This window comes from Anser cygnoides, chromosome 2 (assembly GCF_040182565.1).
Source record: "Anser cygnoides isolate HZ-2024a breed goose chromosome 2, Taihu_goose_T2T_genome, whole genome shotgun sequence".
Classification (NCBI taxonomy): Eukaryota; Metazoa; Chordata; class Aves; order Anseriformes; family Anatidae; genus Anser; species Anser cygnoides.
The window spans coordinates 20955225-20974751 of NC_089874.1; the positions used below are offsets into that span (position 1 = coordinate 20955225).

Sequence of the window (19527 nt, forward strand, 5' to 3'; positions counted from 1 at the left end):
AATAAATGTACATACCAGTGTGTCACATTGCTGAATCACATACTGAGCTGATATTCATATCCATGATTTACGACCATTTTTGATTAGCTTGATATGCTTCTAATTATAAAAATACTTTCCTTTTTCTTCTGCCCCTTGGAACACTAAAACAGCTATTTAAAATCCCTTTCTAATGTAAAATTACAGAAATATTTGTTATCATTTCTCAAATAATAGGGACAAAATTATATTCTCAGACCTCAGGAATCTGGATTGGATTAAACATTTTATTAACATACTGGAATTTGAATTGCCCAAATGTAAAATGAATTCACAGTTATAGTTACCAATCCATTTCTGCATCAACAGAAATATGAAAGACTACATATATATATATGGATTGATATATGTTTATATATATATTTATAGATTCCATTTTAATGTAATGTTACATTCTGAATATAATTATACCAATAAAAGAGTTATTATGTAGAGAGTTATTCATCATATTGCAAATGCTGCAGTATCATAACATACTTTCAGATTTTAGAACAAATCTTCAGGCAAAGAGTCACAAGCAATATTAATCCTCTTTTTTGTCTATTTTCAAGGAACTGCATAATTTCTCCACGTCTTCTGTTGCCTCACCATAGAGAGGATTTAGAAAAGAGGTAGCATTCACACCTTCATTAAACGGATACTAAAAGTAAAAACAGAACAAAATTTAAAGAAACAACTAATTCAATTCATTAGTTAGAGCATAAGAATGGCTGTAGACTTTGAAGTGTCAAAGTAATATGGTAAGTTCAAATAAATTGATAAAATCTCTTAAAATTCTAGACCAGATTTTCAGCTGACAAAAGATAGCATAGCTACACCAAAATCATCATCCACCATTTATACCTGACTAAGTCACTTAAACTTCTTCCGCATCTGTTCCCACTTTGTTTTATTTGTCTGCAGAGCTCCTGCTCCAACATATACTATTATTTTGGGAGAATCCATGTACAGTAATGTAACTGAAGTAGGTCACTAATTTTGTTACATGGTATTGTAATTTAAAGGAGAAACAATGCAGACATATATCTCTTGAAAGATACTTCAGTTCATTACCAGTTCTAATTTTCTTGACTGAGGAACATATCAGGAAAAAATATAATATGAACTCTTCAGGCAAGGACTTTAATTGTTTTAAATATTTTATTCAGCATCTGTCTTACTGGAAATTTTTGAACTACTGTATGACATAACAAGCAGCTATAGTAAATAGTATTGATGAAATTTCTATTTTGAGGACCTTGGTGGCCATTACAGCCCGGGTCATCTTTCTCAGAGTTCCAGAGGTGCGAATACAATGAAGAACAGTATACCTTTAAGTGATTTCTTTCTATTTCATCTGCTACAGCATTTTATTTAATAGCCCAACACATATCCTACTTTAGAAGAGAAATATATTATTACATACCTCATGCCATGGAGAAACGCTGATTTGAACAGTGGGTGAGATGGTGTACCCAGGACACTGTAAAAAGACACAACTGTTTCAGAATATTTTTGTTGAGCTGCAAGTGATATTCAGGAAATATCATTCCATGTGGCTGTCAAAGTAACACACCCTGTGAATGCAAAAGTGCAAACAATAGTGTAGACAAGAGTGTGTCAACACTAGGCTTGCATTTAAGACTTGTTTAAGTGTTCAGAAAAAGTACAGTGAGAATTGTTCTTTCTTTATGAAATTTAGATGCCCACAAGTGCTTAACTTGTGGGTATTCAGTCTGAGATAAGAGTTGTTGCTCATGTTTTACAGTATCTTTTGATTGGTGATACATCATTTGGATTTAAGGTTCATCAGACTCAGGCAAAACTCATAACTCGTTTTCTCTTTTAAAGGAAGACTTAGTGAAAACACATATATTCACAGTCTTAAAGAAAACAGGAAAATCTGGTACAGCATTGGACTTCAATCACAGTGCCTGGAGCTGTCTTCTATGAAAATCTCTCTCCAGATATTGTGCTTCTGTTTTTTGAGCTTGCTATTAAATGAAGCATGTCAGGAATCTATTTTAACTAAAATACAAATGTCCTGATAAATTGGACATTATTGTGATGGGAAGGTTTCCAACGCGGAGCTCTCACAAATCCAAACCTATAAGTGAATTAACTTGATCTAATATCTCTAAAATCATGTGTAAGGAACCTTTTATAAAAAGTAAATGAGATGCCATAATTAATCCTGTTCAAAACTGTGGTGGAATCTTATATTACTGACTGTGGAAAGGACAAGGAAATTTTATTTTTCTATTTCTAACAAAACCTAATTATTTCAACACTAATAAGGGTAGTATCAAAATGAAGATGTGTTAAATTTTATTTGGTTCCTAGTAAATCCCAGGTCTGTATTATTTTCAACAATAAATAGCAGAGAGAGCTACATTTTAAGTCTATTATATTTCTCTTGTTAAATGTAAAACATAAAGTTTAGCTACCACTCTAATGTGATAGTTAAATCTAGACTTGAAATATTTTACTACACTATGTTCACTTTTAGATATATATTTTGTTCACAAACTTCTTTATTACTATAGAAGTCTCTTAATTATGATCACCAAATGGCATTAGGGAAAAACGTGGCCAAGGATCAGATAGTGTGTAGACTTGTTTGTTTAGTTTCAAGATGAATTTTATAGTGACGGAAATAGTAATGCACATTTTATTAAACATATGTGAGTGTGCAAAGACAACTTGAGTGATGAATTGTGTATTATGTTTGCAGTATTATTTAATTTTGTTTTGTTTTATTTTATTTTATTTTATTTTATTTTATTTTATTTTATTTTATTTTATTTTATTTTATTTTATTTTATTTTATTTTATTTTATTTTATTTTATTTTATTTTATTTTATTTTATTTTTTTCCAGAAGCAAAACATGGACATAAGTCCCAGTGAGCTTTTCTTCGATATGTTTGGCTAAATACTTAACCACTTAATCGAAAACCTTGTTTTTTTTTTTTTTTTTTTTCAGATTCAATAGCCCACAGCCAGTATTTGTTGAAAACATGTTCTCAGAACTGAATTGATTTCAAATCTGCCTCTGTACTGAAAATGCACTGGAACTGATCTGAGTGGTGCAAAAGTTTAGTCTTCTTTTATTAAATAGCATTCAGTGAGGAATTACACAGTTTGTTTTAATGGGAAACCTATTTGATGTTAACAACCTCACATTTTTCTAAATGTATAGGAACAGCTATTGCTGCTTACCTTTACTTTCCCAGGTGAATTAAGGTCTTCATACAATGGGTTGGCAAATGAAGTATTAGTCGTTTCCTCTAGTTTCCTTGAAAAGTCAAGAACAACAACAGCAACAAAACACAATATCACACAGGTTGTCAAAGAAACAGATAATTTCATGATGAAAAAGCCTTTTAAAAAAGTAAAAAAAAAAAAAAAAAAAAAAAAGATGGCTAAATATATTCCCAATTGAGCTCTACTGAAATGAATGAAAATAAACCAATGTTCTGTATAATTGTGATATATTAAAATAATTATTTTTATTTGTTTCTGTTAAAAAATATAAAGCTATTAAATACTCACTAAATGCAAGCACTGCTATACATTAGACAAAACAAGATATTAGCTAAAAAATTGCATTGCTATAATGTGTATGAAATTTTTTAATTTATTCATGAAAACTTACATTTTAGGCCATTTAAATAATCAGAAAGTTCTAAAGTTATAAGAGTTCTTCATAATTTTGCTGGAAAGTTAGGAATATTTTAAGAATCACTGAAGTTATTGGAATACCAAGGATTTATGATTGGATGCAATGACATAAGCAATTTATAATAGACAAATAGGAGAAATTGTGCTAATTATGGGTCTCCTATCCATTACCTCAGCTGGAAGGTTAATTTAATTTAATTTAATTTAATTTTATTTTATTTTATTTTATTTTATTTTATTTTATTTTATTTTATTTTATTTTATTTTATTTTATTTTATTATTTTATTTTATTTTTTGAAGCAGAATGAGCTGTACCTATTGATTCTGCAAAAGCAATGCCTTTTTTTTTTTTTTTTTTCCATATGTTTGACTTCAGAAGAGCTCCATTTAGCTTTTTGGTATTTTTTTCCCTAATGCTTTTATAATTTAAGAGCATACGCATTGCTTTGTGTACACAGAAAGCTGTATTTGCATTTGCTTTAAGCATTATCTCCCTATTGACTGTTAGACAGGCTCTGAAAGGCAGCAGTGAAGGGACAAGAGCAGCCACCAAGACACAGCTGACGGAGTGGTTGGGAAGGGAAGCTGTTGTTCCTCAGTGAGAGCTGGGGGCGAGACATACCACTTGATTTCTTTTGCAAAAAAATTTAAACCAGAATGGATGCTTAGAACAATGACACAGGTAGGCTACAAAAATATATCCCCTTATGAGTTAAATCAGTGCAAGAAAGGTCATAGGCTAAAAAAGATGTCTCCTTAAATTCTTTCACTAGACTGTCAGAAAGAAATTCCTTCTGATGTTAGTTTCATTATTCAGTTTGATTACCTGTCACGACAATGAGAAGAACTGAAAATTTCAACCTGTTGATTTGTTCATGTGGTCTTAATCATAACCTTAATTATTCATGGTATTCTGATGATTTTAGTTAGTTTAGTGAATCTATAATATACTGGATTATTTATACGCCTCTTAAGTGTATATTTGCATACTAATCCTCCTGAATAAAGCCCATAAAAATTACACAGAATAAATTTTTACTCTAAAATCACACTATGGTTCACAAAACCTGAAGCCAAAAGAAAACCAAGATAAGAAGTTTTCAAGAAACTTTACTCTGCTTGTAAACTAGTGCCCAAAGGGCCAGATTTGCATGCCTTAATTCTGGTGTCTCATTTAGACGTCAAAAACCAACTGTATGGGCTAATGGCATGATAAGGAATTAAATACTTAGGTTCTGCCTATAGTCAGTGGAGGCACTTCCAAAGGACAAGTCACACAATTCACAGTGGGAACCACCTTTAAAGTGCCAATAGGAAATGATATGAATAGAGATGGCTCTAATTCTCTTTCATTCCCCACTCCCTCATTGACCTTATACAATTTGTGCAAGGCGTATATATATTACATATTTGAGTAAGAACACACTGAGTACTTAGGTGTGTCCTGATGGAAAGGAGACTGAACACACATCTCCAGCTTCCTCTGCAAATCCATTAACCAGCAGGGTCCTGTGCAAAACTGTGGGCACAAAAAACCAAAAACAAACAAAAAAAACCACCACCACCAAAAAAGCATTGACTGTTTTCTTCAACAAATTCTCTCTGCCTGCTGTATTTAGAGCTGAAAATGGTCCTGCCTGTGTGTATGAGGTTTTCTTAAGCATGACAATTCAAACTTGCTCAGAGTGTCCAGCATATTTCAGATATCCCTCCACTTTAGGTCTGAATCGCAAAAGAGCTTATGTAGTTGGGCACCTAATCTGAGGGGACCATGGGAATTTTATGTGCATAATATGGATATTGTTTGAATTTATACTACCCAGGTTCAGATGAAGTGGAGAGTAAGCTTTGTTAATTGCTCTCCTGTTCTTAGGATTTTTTTTTTTTTCTAAACAATATTTTGGATGTCACTTTAAGTGTATTACCTTGCATATTACATATAGGCTATACATATATGCATATATATCCTGTATTCAAAGGTATTTATACAAACATATGTATGGATGCACCCTGTTTGTGAATGTAGCAAAAAATTCTTTTAAAGTGTATACCAATAATTATCCTTAAAAATTTCTGAAATCTTTTGGATGACTTAAAAGACCTCAAAGAATATACAAATGAAAATTTAGTCACATGTTTACACAAATGTTATAATCCATGAGTTAGATGAGGTGGTAATTGCCTGAAGAAGAGCGTGCTTAGGAAGTGAGATTATGCACTCATGTTACATGTTGTATGTACATCCCTAGAAGTAAATGCAACACATTACATTTTTTGTTAATTAGAAACATGAAGCCTTCCTTATTAGAGTAAAGCTGTGTAATGCTCACTCCACTACTCTGTCACCAATATAGTTACTGTTGAGGAAAGCATAAAAGTGCAGTATTACTCAGTAGGATAAGTATTGCCATCTGGTCATCAGTTTACATCCTAATTTTAAACTGCCTGATTGGGCAGCTGAACTAAATGTACTGCAGTAGCTTGAGTTAAGCTCATTCTTGCAGTGCTTGCTGTGACTTGCTATAACTGAAACATTACCCTCACTGGAAATGATACCTCATTGCTACAGTAAGGAGCAATATGCCCATCACGAGGTCTCATGATGGGAAAAAAGTTACATATGTGTTACCACTCTACAGTAAGGGCAAAGGTAACCCATCACTCACAAAAATGATGAGTCAGAATAATTAACAAATTTGAAATGTTGACAAATGTCATTTATGTAGAAAACCCATAAATGCCAAGTTCAGGACATTGTAACAAGCAGAGAATGAGAATAATTAGTGTTAAAAAAGCCAAGCATATGATGCTTTAGGAAAGGAGAAAAAAAATAAGACTCAAACGTGGGTGTTTGAGTTCCAGAGGGAGATGGATTTTCTAACATAACCATAAATACCACAACACGAAAGGAGAGGATTAATCATCTTGGAATGCATACCAGGTCACATGGGTCATAGCTTTGCTAAAGTCATCTGTATTCCTTAGTAACAAAAACTACTGCCTTGTTATAGGGTTTTCCATACAACCCCGATGGGAGAAAATTATATACTCCACAAAATACCTTCCAGAGTAGAAAGGGACTGTTGAGTAACACCATGCTTTCTAATGGAAAATCAAAGTATCTAGATTTGATTGGTTTGGATGTAACAACTCAGAATTCTTCACTTTTCCATGTACCTCTCAAAGAAAAATCAAGTATTTCTCTTTGTCAGTGCACAATTTTGTAGGTAATATATAGTACAGAAGAATATTTATCCTCAGGTTTATAACAACAACAAAATTCTAGTGGACTAAAGAGTCTATTACAATTAAAATACTAATTAAAATAATCCCTTAAAATAATCCTTTATACTGATAATCCTTTATACTGGTTTCAAAGCTTCTCTTCTAAATAGTAACTGTAACTCAATATCTCAATTTCCAAAGCATTTACAAAACCTTTTAAACTAAACTTACATTTGCAACAGTAGGTTATGTTTTGCATATACCACAGAAGAAATGGGAGACAAGATGTAAGGAGGGAAGACACTCTAAAAGCTTAATTTGGAATCAATCTAAAAGTCACTTGGTTGCTTGATTAGGTTGTTAATATCCTGCCTGGGCTTCCTAGGTCTGTACCTTTTACATTTTTGGTCACTTAGGAAACTTTATATGTATATACATATATATACATACATATATATATATAGTCCTTTTTATCTTTCATTCTTGGTGACACTGAGGGCTCCAGACCAACAAATTTCCTCTATTCTTTCAGCATGTGATCTTCATATTCTTTGCAATCTTTCCTATGTGTGATGGCCATGAGACATAAATTTCAGAAAAACTCTGAATAACAGCAGAAAGAACTGAATATCTCTTGTTATAGAACTTTTTTATGCTTCAGAAAAAATATTCTGCAGAAGGAATGGATTAGGATAGAAAAATTAGACTAATAAAATAACAAATATGGCTCTTTTTTTTTTTTCTTCACAACTATACCTTTTCCTCTTATTCCACACAAAGAATATCTGTCTCCCTTCTAGTTCACAAGTGGAAAACAACTGAAAGAAATGCTGAAATAATTGTCTTATCGTCTGTTTATCACTTAGGGGACATAGGAACAGAAGTATAGCAGCAACCACCTCTGGCAGTCTTTCAGATGTCCCTTGAGAACCTTCCCTGGAATACACTATCTGTTCCTCCACATCGAACTTCCAGAACTGGAGTTTTTGCCTAATTGGAGAGGGTACTGGGGACAGTAACTGGGAATGTTCCTATTTGTAAGGAACCCTTAACTGTGAAGAAAGGCTGAAAGCACCGAGCTTGCCTAGACTAAAGAAAGCAGACCGTAAGGACCATAAAATTGGCCTTCAAGTATATAACAAGATTTTTGCAGGGAGGAGGGGAATGTTCATCTGTACATCTCCATGGCAAAAAGGACAAGAGGTAGTGAACTTAAATTGCAGAAAGACATCTTAGCAGTTAGAAAAACTTTTTAACTTTCCATCTGTAGTACCAAGATTGCCTGAGGAGGCCATCAAATCCATGTTGCTAGAGGTCTTTAAGTGACATATTTGAGTCCCTCCTGTAACAGGATGAAGGATGACATTTGTGTCCTATTTCCCCATGATTTTCTGTCATTCTAAAATACTTTCTCCAAGGTGCTGTTTTTCACTCTCTTGCCTGTGTGATATAATATAATATGGGTATTCTTTGGAAAAATTTGTGTTCCATGCTCATTTCGACATATAAGCACTTTAGTGCATTAGCATTGCAGCTGATGGCACAGATCAAGAATAAAAAAGAAACAAGCTGAAAGGATCCAAAGACATTGACTGCACTGGAGGAAATCGCAAAGAAACACAGCTTAGCTGGATAGAAGGCATTCGAGTCTCTTTGTGTGTGTGTGTGTGTGTGTGTTTTGTTCTTGAAAGCAAAATGAAGCATGAGAAGGCAGCTGCAATAAATAAAAGTCAAAGTGAAGTTTTGTTTCTATTCAGTCAATAGAGACAGATGCCACTGAAGGAGTGAAGTAACTGGCAGCTTTTCCTTCTGACCTAGAACACGTCATCTCTGGAGCATGTACAGGAATGTGAGAAACATAAGCTTCCTCCAATTTGGGTAGTCTATACAAAAGTTTCACATATCCCCAGCTGGGATCTGGGAAGTTGCTTGCATATCTGAATGCCATTGTGGTAATGAAATCCACTGCTGCCAAGGCATGTGGCAGGCTGCTTTCGTCCATTAGTAAATAAACTTATGTGATGACTTCCAGTAACTCCCACTCAGGCAGTGAAGATTTTAAAGCCTGCAGATCAGAGATGAAATTCTTGCTAAAGAAGGAGGAGAAGGAGAGAGTGAAAGAAAAGAACAAACTTTTTGGGTTGGAGAGAGGGGATAAGGCACTAACACTCTTTTCCGTGAAGAAAAGAAGGATGTAATGTAACTGTCAGCTTCTCACCACTGCTAGCAACACCTTCTAAGGCCGCAGGTGACTAAGGGGTCACCAGCCTACCCCTTCAGCTTGTTAGCTAGTTTGCTAGTGAAAAACAATAGTTCTGTTGGACTCCGAAACTTTTCCTCTAGCTCTTGTGCACACTCCCGTGCCATTTTCTTTGAGGTACAGATGGATCTGCACTCCATTTAAAAACATCCTGAGAGCTAGCACCTATACATTAGTGTGCTTCTTTGAGGAGCAGCTACAAATGCCTGCACATGTGGTTCTATAGCAGGAAGGAACAAAGGAGACTCTTACAGAAGTTATTAAAAAATAGCTAGCAAAATAATTTATCAAAAGTCAGTAAACTTTTGCTCAAGTGTGCAAAAGCTTCATTGTGAAAAAGTGGCCAATCAGGCAACCTTAGAGTATGGAGTTCCTCTAATGCCTAACACCTTTAAGAAGAGAACATGACCGAGGAAGTCTAAGAGTGGACACAAACCTTTGAAACAAAAGTGAGTTGTAGGAAAGCATCGTGTACATAATTGAATGCCTCAAGTTCATTGAATTGCCTTTAAAAAAATGAGGAGAAAAATCTCATGCCTCTGTGTGGTGCTGTCACATTGTACATTTTCCAGCCCTTATGCAAACACAAGTCACTTCTTATTCTAAAGCTTTATCTTAAAGATCCAAACTGCAGTACTATAACACTGGTTACATTTTGGCTAGTCACTGCTGATTGCTGATTAAGTAGTTAAGGAAAAACTTGCATTAATTTACTGCTATGCTTCCAGCTATGATTTTTATATACAAAATCATGCTAGTTACTAGGTAGTTGAAGATGGAGAGACCATCTGGATGAGTTTATGTTATCAAATTCAAAGTTTCAGATATAATTGTTTTCACAAATTCACAATTTCAATCAAACTATCATTCAGTAGTTAGATTAGTTCTTGAAGAAGACTATACAATGCATCTTAACTAACATTTTAAGTCAACTGTAATTAAAAACAATGAACATATACATTTAGATTCTGTACCATGGGTTAAAATCTCCATCATTATAACTTACCTTTTTGGCAGCTCCAGTGAAAACAATCAAGATCAGAATGAACTCTGCTGTGTAAACTATCTAACCTGATTCTCTTCATTTCAGAGCTTTAATATTTCCTTAGTGCAATAGTGAGAAGATCCTTGTTCAACTCTGTTTAATTTCACACCTAACAAGAGTCTAAAATGTTTGGCATGTTGCAACGTGGTACCTTTTCATGTACAAAAGCAAACAAACAAACCCGAATCCCCACCTCTCTAGGTGCTTTTGTTTGTTTGTCTGTTTGTTTGGGTGTATATAATTACAAGAAAGAAAAAAAAAATTATTCTCTGAATACAGATATGAAGGTGGAAGAGAAGTAGAAGCCACTGCAGTAAACCTTAAGCAAACATTCATGAAAGAAAATCATAAAAGAAGGTGTTTAAAGCACAAGAAAAGTAGCTTAAGAAAAATAATATGATAAATAAAACAAGTTTTATTTGCAAAAATATTAATTGAAATTATGAAAAAATAAAATAAAATCAAGCAGCTCTTGCAATACACCTTATCTTGCGCTTGTGAGGTGCTTTTTCATATGTGTACTTTAGCAGGTTGTGCAAATGGAAATGAATTAATTCTTAAAGCCTCTGTGAAGTAAGATAAGGCAATGCTATTATTCCCACTTAACAGAAGGCGAAGCAGACATAAAGAAAGTAGGTGAAGCCATGCACTCAATTAACGGTAGCACAACCACTAAATGTTCTTGCTTCCCCATTTTCCTTCTGTGTTTATAGACAACTATCTGTCAGGGGTAGTGTGTGGTGTTAGGAAAGGTGTCAGCAGCAATAACATCATGACAGGAGTCTGTACAGTTTAGTAGATCATTTGGGAGATAACAACATCCCCAAAGAGAGAAAGATTTATAGCAAAGAAGAGGCTTAAAGGAAAAGAGACATATTTGAAGATGAATTCTGGAGAAAAAGATGTGGGGTGAGAGAAATCTAATACAAAAATGCGAAAGGCAATTCACTACAGGAATTCCTGAAATGGACGACACTGTTAGGCACCTGCTGAGGGAAAAGGATCTAGCACAATACATAAAGAGATAGGCAGAGAGAGAAATACAAATGTTAGAGGAAAATAAAAAATAGGAAAAAAGAAATTATCTTAGGAAGATGAGAGAAACTAGAACTTTTCAGAGAAGGAAATGCTAAGAGATAAGGGATCTGTGAAATAATGAACTGTCAGTCAGGGGTATGTCTTAAATAAACTGGAATCAAATAACTGGATAAAGAGAGATCTCTTTACCAGTACTACCAGTAATGTCATCCAAAGTACTTGAAATAAATTTTGAAATAAAACAACATCAATTTTGCTGTTTTTGTTGTTGTTGTTGTTGTTTCATTCAGTAAAGATGATCTCTATGCAGTGGGGTGTCAGAAGAAAATTTACTTGCTATTTGCACCGTACTAATAGCAAGCATAATACTGGATGGAAGAAACATGTATTTGGGAAGAAAAATTGCCATCTAGAGCTCTCCTTCACCATGAGTAAGACCAGTACTTGGACCACGAGCCAAGAGTCTGTACTGGAGTGGTGCTAGGGAAAGACAGCATTACTAGACAATGGGTGTGAGATGAAGAGGTAGAGGAAATGGGTGGAAGGAACAGATAACATGTCATTGCTGAGGCACATCTAAAGAACCACTGATTAAGAGGCCTAATACAAAATTAAACAGAAAACCAGATTGTGAGTGCCTGTAGGAAGTAAAGGAGAGGAAACAAAACAATGATTTGTGGATAAGGTCACATGATTCTGCAGTTTATCAGCTTGTATTTTTCCAATTTATCAGAGAGTTTTATACAAAACACTAGTCTTTTAAAGTGGAGAAAATAACCTAACACTTACTCCATCCAGTTATCACAGGTAAAGGGAGAATTCTCAGATGTCTGTAAGTATTGAAATATTTAGGGCAAAACTATTCCTTTAAGGCAAAACCGTTCCTTTAGGGCAAAACTGTTCCTTTAGGGTAAAAATGTTCCCCCAGGGAAAATTCTTAATCAGTAGCTTCAGGAAGAGCTGTGAGCCTGCCTTAAAAAAAAACTAATTTAGCCTCAGAGGTTTCAAGAAACCACAAATACATCATATTTTTCATATTTAACTGTCATGTACAAAAATCAGGGCTACTGCTCTTAGGATGGATTAATTTTCTAATTTAAGAATAATTATATAAAGTTGAATAAAAATAATCTAAAAGTCAAGCTATAACTCATTGTTTCCAGTCTGGGTTCCACTAAGATCAAAACTAGGTTGTTGCAAAATTAGGATTTACATTTAGTGTTGCATATGAAGGCACACAGACTGTGGGGATATTTAAAAGTTGAAACCAAGGAGACTGGGCAGTTAGCCATTGTTTTGTGCCACATTTGTGTCTGCTTTACACAAAATAAAAGTTTCACTTACATTTCAGGCTCTTTCTTCTTCCATAGGAAACACAAGGCAGCAGCTGCAATTTTAATCAGCAAGAAACCGATACCCAACCCAATCCAAATATCTGCAAAAATCAGAGCAATCAAAGGCGGTAATAAGAAAAAGGAAACACTCGAAGGATGAATAGAAAGATATTTCTTTTTTTCCAGACCCACCTTTTTGAAGGAGACTTGAAATTGGAGGTTGAAGAGGCTTAGCACGTATGTGACAACGGTTTCCTTTCCATTCTTTTCCACATCTGTGAATAAAACAAAAATTTCTGAAAAAGGGAGAAGCAAGAATCATAAACTGTGAAACTGTGATGAGCACAGAAGAAATAAAAATCCCTTCAAGCTTTTCTGCCAGTGACCAAAGCTCAATCGGGAGTCACAAATACTTATAGAATGAAATTTAAGTTAGAAATACATGAAACAAAGAATCCTCCCCATACAAAACAAAACAAACAAACAAAAAAAAAAAACATAAAACCCATCAAAATTCAAAGACTAGAATTGTCTTCCTTACCCATGTTGGCATAGTATAGTTATCCCCACAGCAAAATAAATCTGATTCGTTTCATTTCTCATTTCCCTACTTTCCCTCATGTGAGGGTTAAATACATTTCTGAACTGGGGATCTGGGACCCTAATATAGAGAAAGATACACAATTAGAGATGAGAAAGTTTTCTCTCCCCATCTGTCTCTTTTTTTTTCTATTTTATTGTAAAAATGATATCCCTTCAACAAATGTCTCTTCAAAACCTAAATACTCAATTTGAACTAACAACTGTAACCATGTCGAATTATAGTAAATTCGCTGTTTAATTCAAATGCAATCTTAATTTGAAGGAACCAAAATACAAACTGACACAAGCTTTGCAGTTGTTGCATAACAGTTAATTACAGTGCCCAAGTGTGTAACATTTCTCTCTTTATTTGTTTTAGCTTTGGGCTAGTAGCTTTTATTTTGTCCTTCACCATCAGGGTAAAGAGAACTTGGAGACCCAGGTCTCAGCTGCCTCTGGTGAGATATGGCCATTTAGATTGCTCCACACAGTTCTCCTGGGTACTCCAAGGAATCACAAATTGCAGTAGGTACCTATGCATACACACCCCAAATCAAGATTAGTGTGAAGGGTACTTTATACTGTAAAGGTAGAGGTTCTTTACACTGTAGAGGTATAGCAGTGTATTGACAACTACATTTCAGGCATCACATTTAATGATCTGAATCCCACTGTGACTGTCTCACTGGGTTAACTTCTATCAGCTTTTCAGTTATCTGAGTGACTGGTGGTTTAAGATCTCCAAAATTTCTCTTTTTTTTAAAATTATTATTTTTTTTTTTTTTTAAGAAAGAAGTGACAGCAGTAATCCAGTTTCAGTCCTACTGATGTTGCATGAATAGGAAAATAATTTCACTTCTCATGTCTTCTTTTTACGCTTTCACAAGCAATTAATTTGGGGGAATTTTACATTGAGCAGCTTTCTCACTGTAATATCAACATTTTTTTCATAGTCACCAATTTTTATGATGTGATTTTACTTTATAATTGTGATTTGCTCTCCTACCCTTATATGTATAATATGAAATTTCTTCTATACACGATTCAATCTTTAAATTAATGTTGTTTTATCCGAACACATGAGAAAGAATGCTGAGCTGTTTGTCATGGGTTAGTACACGGTATTGCCTATGTGCTGTATCCTAGCAGCTGCACTCTGAGTTAACTGAGGCATTCTGGAGAGAGGGGAGTATTTCATTCTCCTGGAAAACAACAGAGTGTGTTCAGATGGATGTAGGGAGAGGCCAGTTAGCATTATAGGAGCAGGAAGCATCTGTCTGAAGCCTCACTGAAAATTTGGAGAATCCTGAAAGGATCAGGCTGTGTCAGAACACAGATTTATATCCTAGTCTCAGGGATGACTAGAGGAAGATGACTTCACCAAAGACCAAAAGAAACTGATGTGGAATTTGTTGTGACTTATGGGGCCATGCTGTGTGGAAAGTACCAGCCCTACTCAGACACAGATAGCAAAGATTTGTTTAATCCATCTTCTACCACAGACCTGAGTTTTCTCTGGTTAAGGAGTTACTTTGTTCAAGGTTAGTAACTGGTATACTAATGAAGCCTAGCATTAGAGACTGGAGCCAGTAGTATCTTCTGACATTCATTTTAAAGGAAAAGTGGAACAATTTCAGCTGCTGGAGACCCATTGTACTCAGTGACTGAAAATACCTGGTCCCTTTAGTCCTCCTTCTTCTTCAGGATACTACGAAAAAATCATGTCATCCATAAGCTGTTCTTTTATGCAGACTGATGATTTTATACAAATGTGAAATTGCTCTTGGGCTCATACCAAGCCCTGTGGATCCATGTAGAAACATTGCAATCTGATGGTAATCACCCATCAAAATCATTTTCTGATTGCTCTCGATTGTATAATTTCCTTTCTTCCCATTTGCCAGATTTTCTGCTGAGCTAGATATGCTTTTAACCAAAATTGCCCTCTTTCTTGTCACTGCAGAACTTACTTGACTGTAGAAGAAAGAAAGAGAAAACAGATTTGCAGCTGTGCACAAGCACTACTCAGATATGGCAAAAGAAGTGACATCTGCTGCACTGCAGCCACCGGGGCATGACACACCTCAGAGCTGCAAAGACATGGTTCTGATAAAGTGTTTATACTGGTAAGAGTACGGTGAAATTCTACTACCTAGTAATAACTAACTATATCTTCATGTGCTATTATGTTCCCATTTAATGATGAAATATTTCTATTTATTCATGCCATCTGTATTTGAATAATGAATAAATGTCAAACACCTTTTAGTTTTACAGGAAATTTATCTTATACATTTAAACGTCTTTTAAAATCAACTACCAACTAACTTATGTTGGCTACTTATTCCCCTCCAAATCCCTCAATCCTAACAGAATGATTTTATGTTTCATGGCACATACCAACTAGGTAACTGATTTCTGACTATCAGTGTGTAATTTTGGCCAGTGAAATGACTTTCTACTGTGTGAAACTAGGTTGTTACAGCAAATGTCCTCTAACAATATATGCATTCAAAAAAAAAAGGTCAAAAATGGATTAAGTTGGGGTAAGAATAGTATTCTAAAACTTGGTAAGTAATTTGGACAAGTTCAAAAACAAATTGGTAGGGAAAAATATTGTGAGGCACGAAGCACGGTAAGTATTTCTAGGAGGTAGAAGACAAAGAAAAAAATGAAGGTAGTAAGGCCAATATAGCTAATTATCAAAAAACAGGATGGAAAAGGATTGCTAAGGAACAAAAACCCTGAAAAAATGAGTGTATAGGTTGGTGAAGATTTTCCACTTGTAGCTTCATGCATATATTTATTTGTTCATTTTCATCCTTGGAAGGGGAAATTAGCAATCATCCCCACCAGTGAGGTAAAATATAAAATTATCAGAAAAATCCAAGTTATAATTTGAAAAGCCATTCAACTCTTTCTAAGAATTGGCTGTTCATTCATAACTTGCAAACATCTTCTCAAGTAAGAAACAAGAGAAATATAGAGTTACAGCTTGCTGAGAAGCCTACAGCTGTCAGTAAAGCTGGGGAAAAACAAAACAAAACAAAACAAAACAAAACAAAACAAAACCTGTTCATTAACATCGTTGGGTCTCAGCTGATACAGATGCTGCATGAGGCTTCTGCTGAAACGAAGCATTTCTGTGCACAGAGCAGGGAGAACTTGCATTAAATATCCCAAACAAGATTTTTTTATAGATGTTTTACAAGATTTTTATCCTTTTATGGTTATCTTACTCTGTAGAAACTATAGCTGACTACAGTGCTATGACTGTGGCAGAACTATTACTCACTAACTTGAGGGGAGAAAATAGAATGAAACTTTCAGTGGCACCAGAATCTGCTGATAACTCAGATTAGAGGATATAACAGTTCTAGATCTTGAATTTAAAATAAAATACAAATAATTCTAAACAAGTTACTACAGTTATTTCACTGCAAAACGAATAAATACTATAGATTTTACCTTACACAGGATAACAGGAGATTTAGATAAGAAATCCAGAGCAATGAGAGTATTTTACAGGTCTTCAGATGATATACCACCATATATATAATTTTATTCTCTGTGTATCATCTCTGCTACACAATAGTTGCATAACATTAGCAGCTGCTAGATTAACATCTGGCTGAGCTGAACATGAGAGAGGGAGAGGAGAGGAGAAGCAACATTTGATGAACTTGTCCTGAATGCCTGACAGCATTTCACAGTGTTGCTGAGTTGTCAAACAGCTGCAGACACAATAACATTAGTATTAATATTAGTAAGAGAAGCAATAATAACATTCTATTTTACTGTAGCGATAAAAATGCAACATCAGTGAATCATCGAACTTATATGTAAAGATGAAAGAACCTTTATTTAGCCAAGCCCACCTGCTCTGAGGCCCCAGAGAGTTCCACAAGGATGACATGAATTTATATGTACTCAAAACAAAATCCAGAAGCCATTGCAGGCCATCCTTTTCAGCAAGGAATCAAATAGAAATATCAGGAAAAAAAATGGGAAAGGCAAGTTCCAAACCAGACATGGTATTACTTCAAGGAGGAGGTTCCCCTTAGATATTTCTACTGAGGGCACAGAACATATTCTCCTATGCTTTTGCGTTCAGAACAATACCGTCTCAACCACCAGACTTGGTCTTTGGCTGGTACTGCAAAGCTGCATTAGTGAATAACAGTAATAATAGTAGGCAGCTGTATATGACATTAAGTCTAACTTCAACTTTCTGCTGTGCTGTGGTTGGCATATGAAATCCTGAAGTGAACTTTAATTACTTTAACAGCTCCAGGTAGGTCATAGCAGCCTGTGGCACACACCCAAGAGATGGATCACTTGAAGTGTAGTTAATGGAAGAGAACACTCTTAATTACCTACTCACTGCTGTGCGAGGACTGTATTTACAGTGCTTTACTTTCTTTTTACTTTTACTGTTGGGAGGCAGAGAAGTTGCTTCTTCAAAGTCACCATTAGCTTCCTGTTTGACGGGAGCAGCTGGGAGTACGTGGATGATGATGTGGTGGAAGGACCTTACAGAGCACAGATCAACCGTATCTTCTGGGCAATGCGTTAAATTTTCATTAGCAGGGTAATGGGAATTTTGAAGAGGTTCCTTAATAATTATTTTCTGCTATTTTAAAGACAGGCAACTCTGAAAAGGACCTGAGTTCACTGTTTGAGCCGTGAAGCTGAAACTTTATATCATTTGTGTACAATTATTTTCCTTGGACTAATTACATCTTGACTAATTAGCAACAACATATTTTACATAAGTCTTAAGCTTATCTGAAATAGCCATTGCAATCCATTCAGACAGGAAGCTCCTCACAGTTGAAACAGGAAGGCCAGGAGAGAAAGACAGACGAAATAGCATTTGAATCCTTCCATCTCAGTGCACATCCTAAGCTATCCTGCCTGACAAAATGTCTTCTGCTATTAGCAAGTTCTTACAGGAAAGTGACCCTGCAGGAGAGAATGTTAACCCTCCAAGTTTTCTTGTAGAAGTTCCAGCTCATCATTTCCTAATACAGATATTGGTGATGCAGAGGAATGAACTTTAACATTGTTCATGTTGCTGCATCCTGTGCCTGGGGTTATGCCTCATTTCACTCAAAAAATGAAAAACGGACTCATTTTTTGTTGTTTTTGATGTTCATTCAGGACAAGATTAATTTACAAGAACATGTCTGGCTGACATAGTGCTGCATTTCAGAATATCAAACTTTATGCTGTATTATAGATAGTATATGCAAAATTCAAAATAAATGCAGACGTGTATTTGATTGCTTATTTTCCTACTGACATCTGATCCCTTACTTGTGCAATTATTTCCTTCAGTGTGAGAAAGATAAAAAATTCTACTGCTCTAATGCATCAGTATTACACATGGGTCTTGAATAGTGGTGAATGACAGGAGGAAATCTTGGCAGGAGGCAACCAAGCCCATGACCTCCAACAGCAAGCATGAACACAGTGCCTTGTTAACTTGGAAAGAGAAAGTTCCAACAAGCTGTATTTTCAAAGAAGACTTTGAAGCATGTGAAAAACTGAATGCTGAAATCTGTTTTCTTTCTTCTTTTTTTTTTTTTGCCTATTTGTTCGTTTGTTTGCTTGCTTTTTTTTTCCCCCACAACAGGAATTATTAATATTTTACAATGACTAAGGTTGTTTAGTAGACAACGGTGTTCCGTATTTTAATTTTTTTAATATGTTAACTTCTGCAAACATACTGTATTGGTTTCACCTTTTTCAAGACTCCTCATATTTTATGTTGCACTTGATATAAAAGGTAAAAAAGTATTAAATCATAGGTGATGTTAATCTAGCAGCATTCAAAGCATTAATTGCATTAATTACTAAGTATACATCTCCTCTGCACTTCTCTCTGTACTTCTTCAGATTTTATAATTTAATTGCAATCTCCTTTAAATGTTTGCATTAATACACAGATTGAACATCAAAAAATATCGTGAAAAGTTAATCATTTGTGATCATGGAAATACCTACAGAATTTTTATTTCTACCTATTTATTTAAATCTACACACGTGTGTAAAAGGAATTGCTCAACAAGCCATGGAGACAAAACAGAAAAAAAGTACCTGCTAGACAAACAACAGTGACCAAATCTGCTTCTGTCCACAGAGATTTCACAAGTAGATTGGAGTGAGATAAACTTAGCATGTGATAAATGTAAAAACAATACTAGTTTCTATTTTTGTCTACAAGTGTCAGTAACATAGCTCACTCAGTTACTGACAGAAAACAGTTAATGAATGGGAAATGCAGAATTAACGATTTCTACTTGCCAGAAGTCTCTCCATCATTCCCATCAATAACT

At 34.9% G+C, this 19527-nt stretch overlaps 1 protein-coding gene across 2 annotated transcripts in view; it reads right to left on the reverse strand.

Moving 5' to 3' along the window:
- Positions 1-248: 248 nt before the first annotated feature.
- MALRD1 (MAM and LDL receptor class A domain containing 1) overlaps positions 249-19527 on the reverse strand; it is a 263083-nt gene continuing 243804 nt past the window's right edge. For both annotated transcript variants that reach the window (XM_066991641.1, XM_066991640.1), the window contains exons 37-41: positions 12797-12879; positions 12615-12705; positions 3240-3315; positions 1445-1501; positions 249-679 (exon numbers count right to left, since the gene is read on the reverse strand). In XM_066991641.1, coding sequence (XP_066847742.1) covers positions 563-679; positions 1445-1501; positions 3240-3315; positions 12615-12705; positions 12797-12879 — 424 coding nt within the window. In that variant the 3' untranslated portion in view covers positions 249-562. The remainder of the gene's footprint in view (positions 680-1444; positions 1502-3239; positions 3316-12614; positions 12706-12796; positions 12880-19527) is intronic.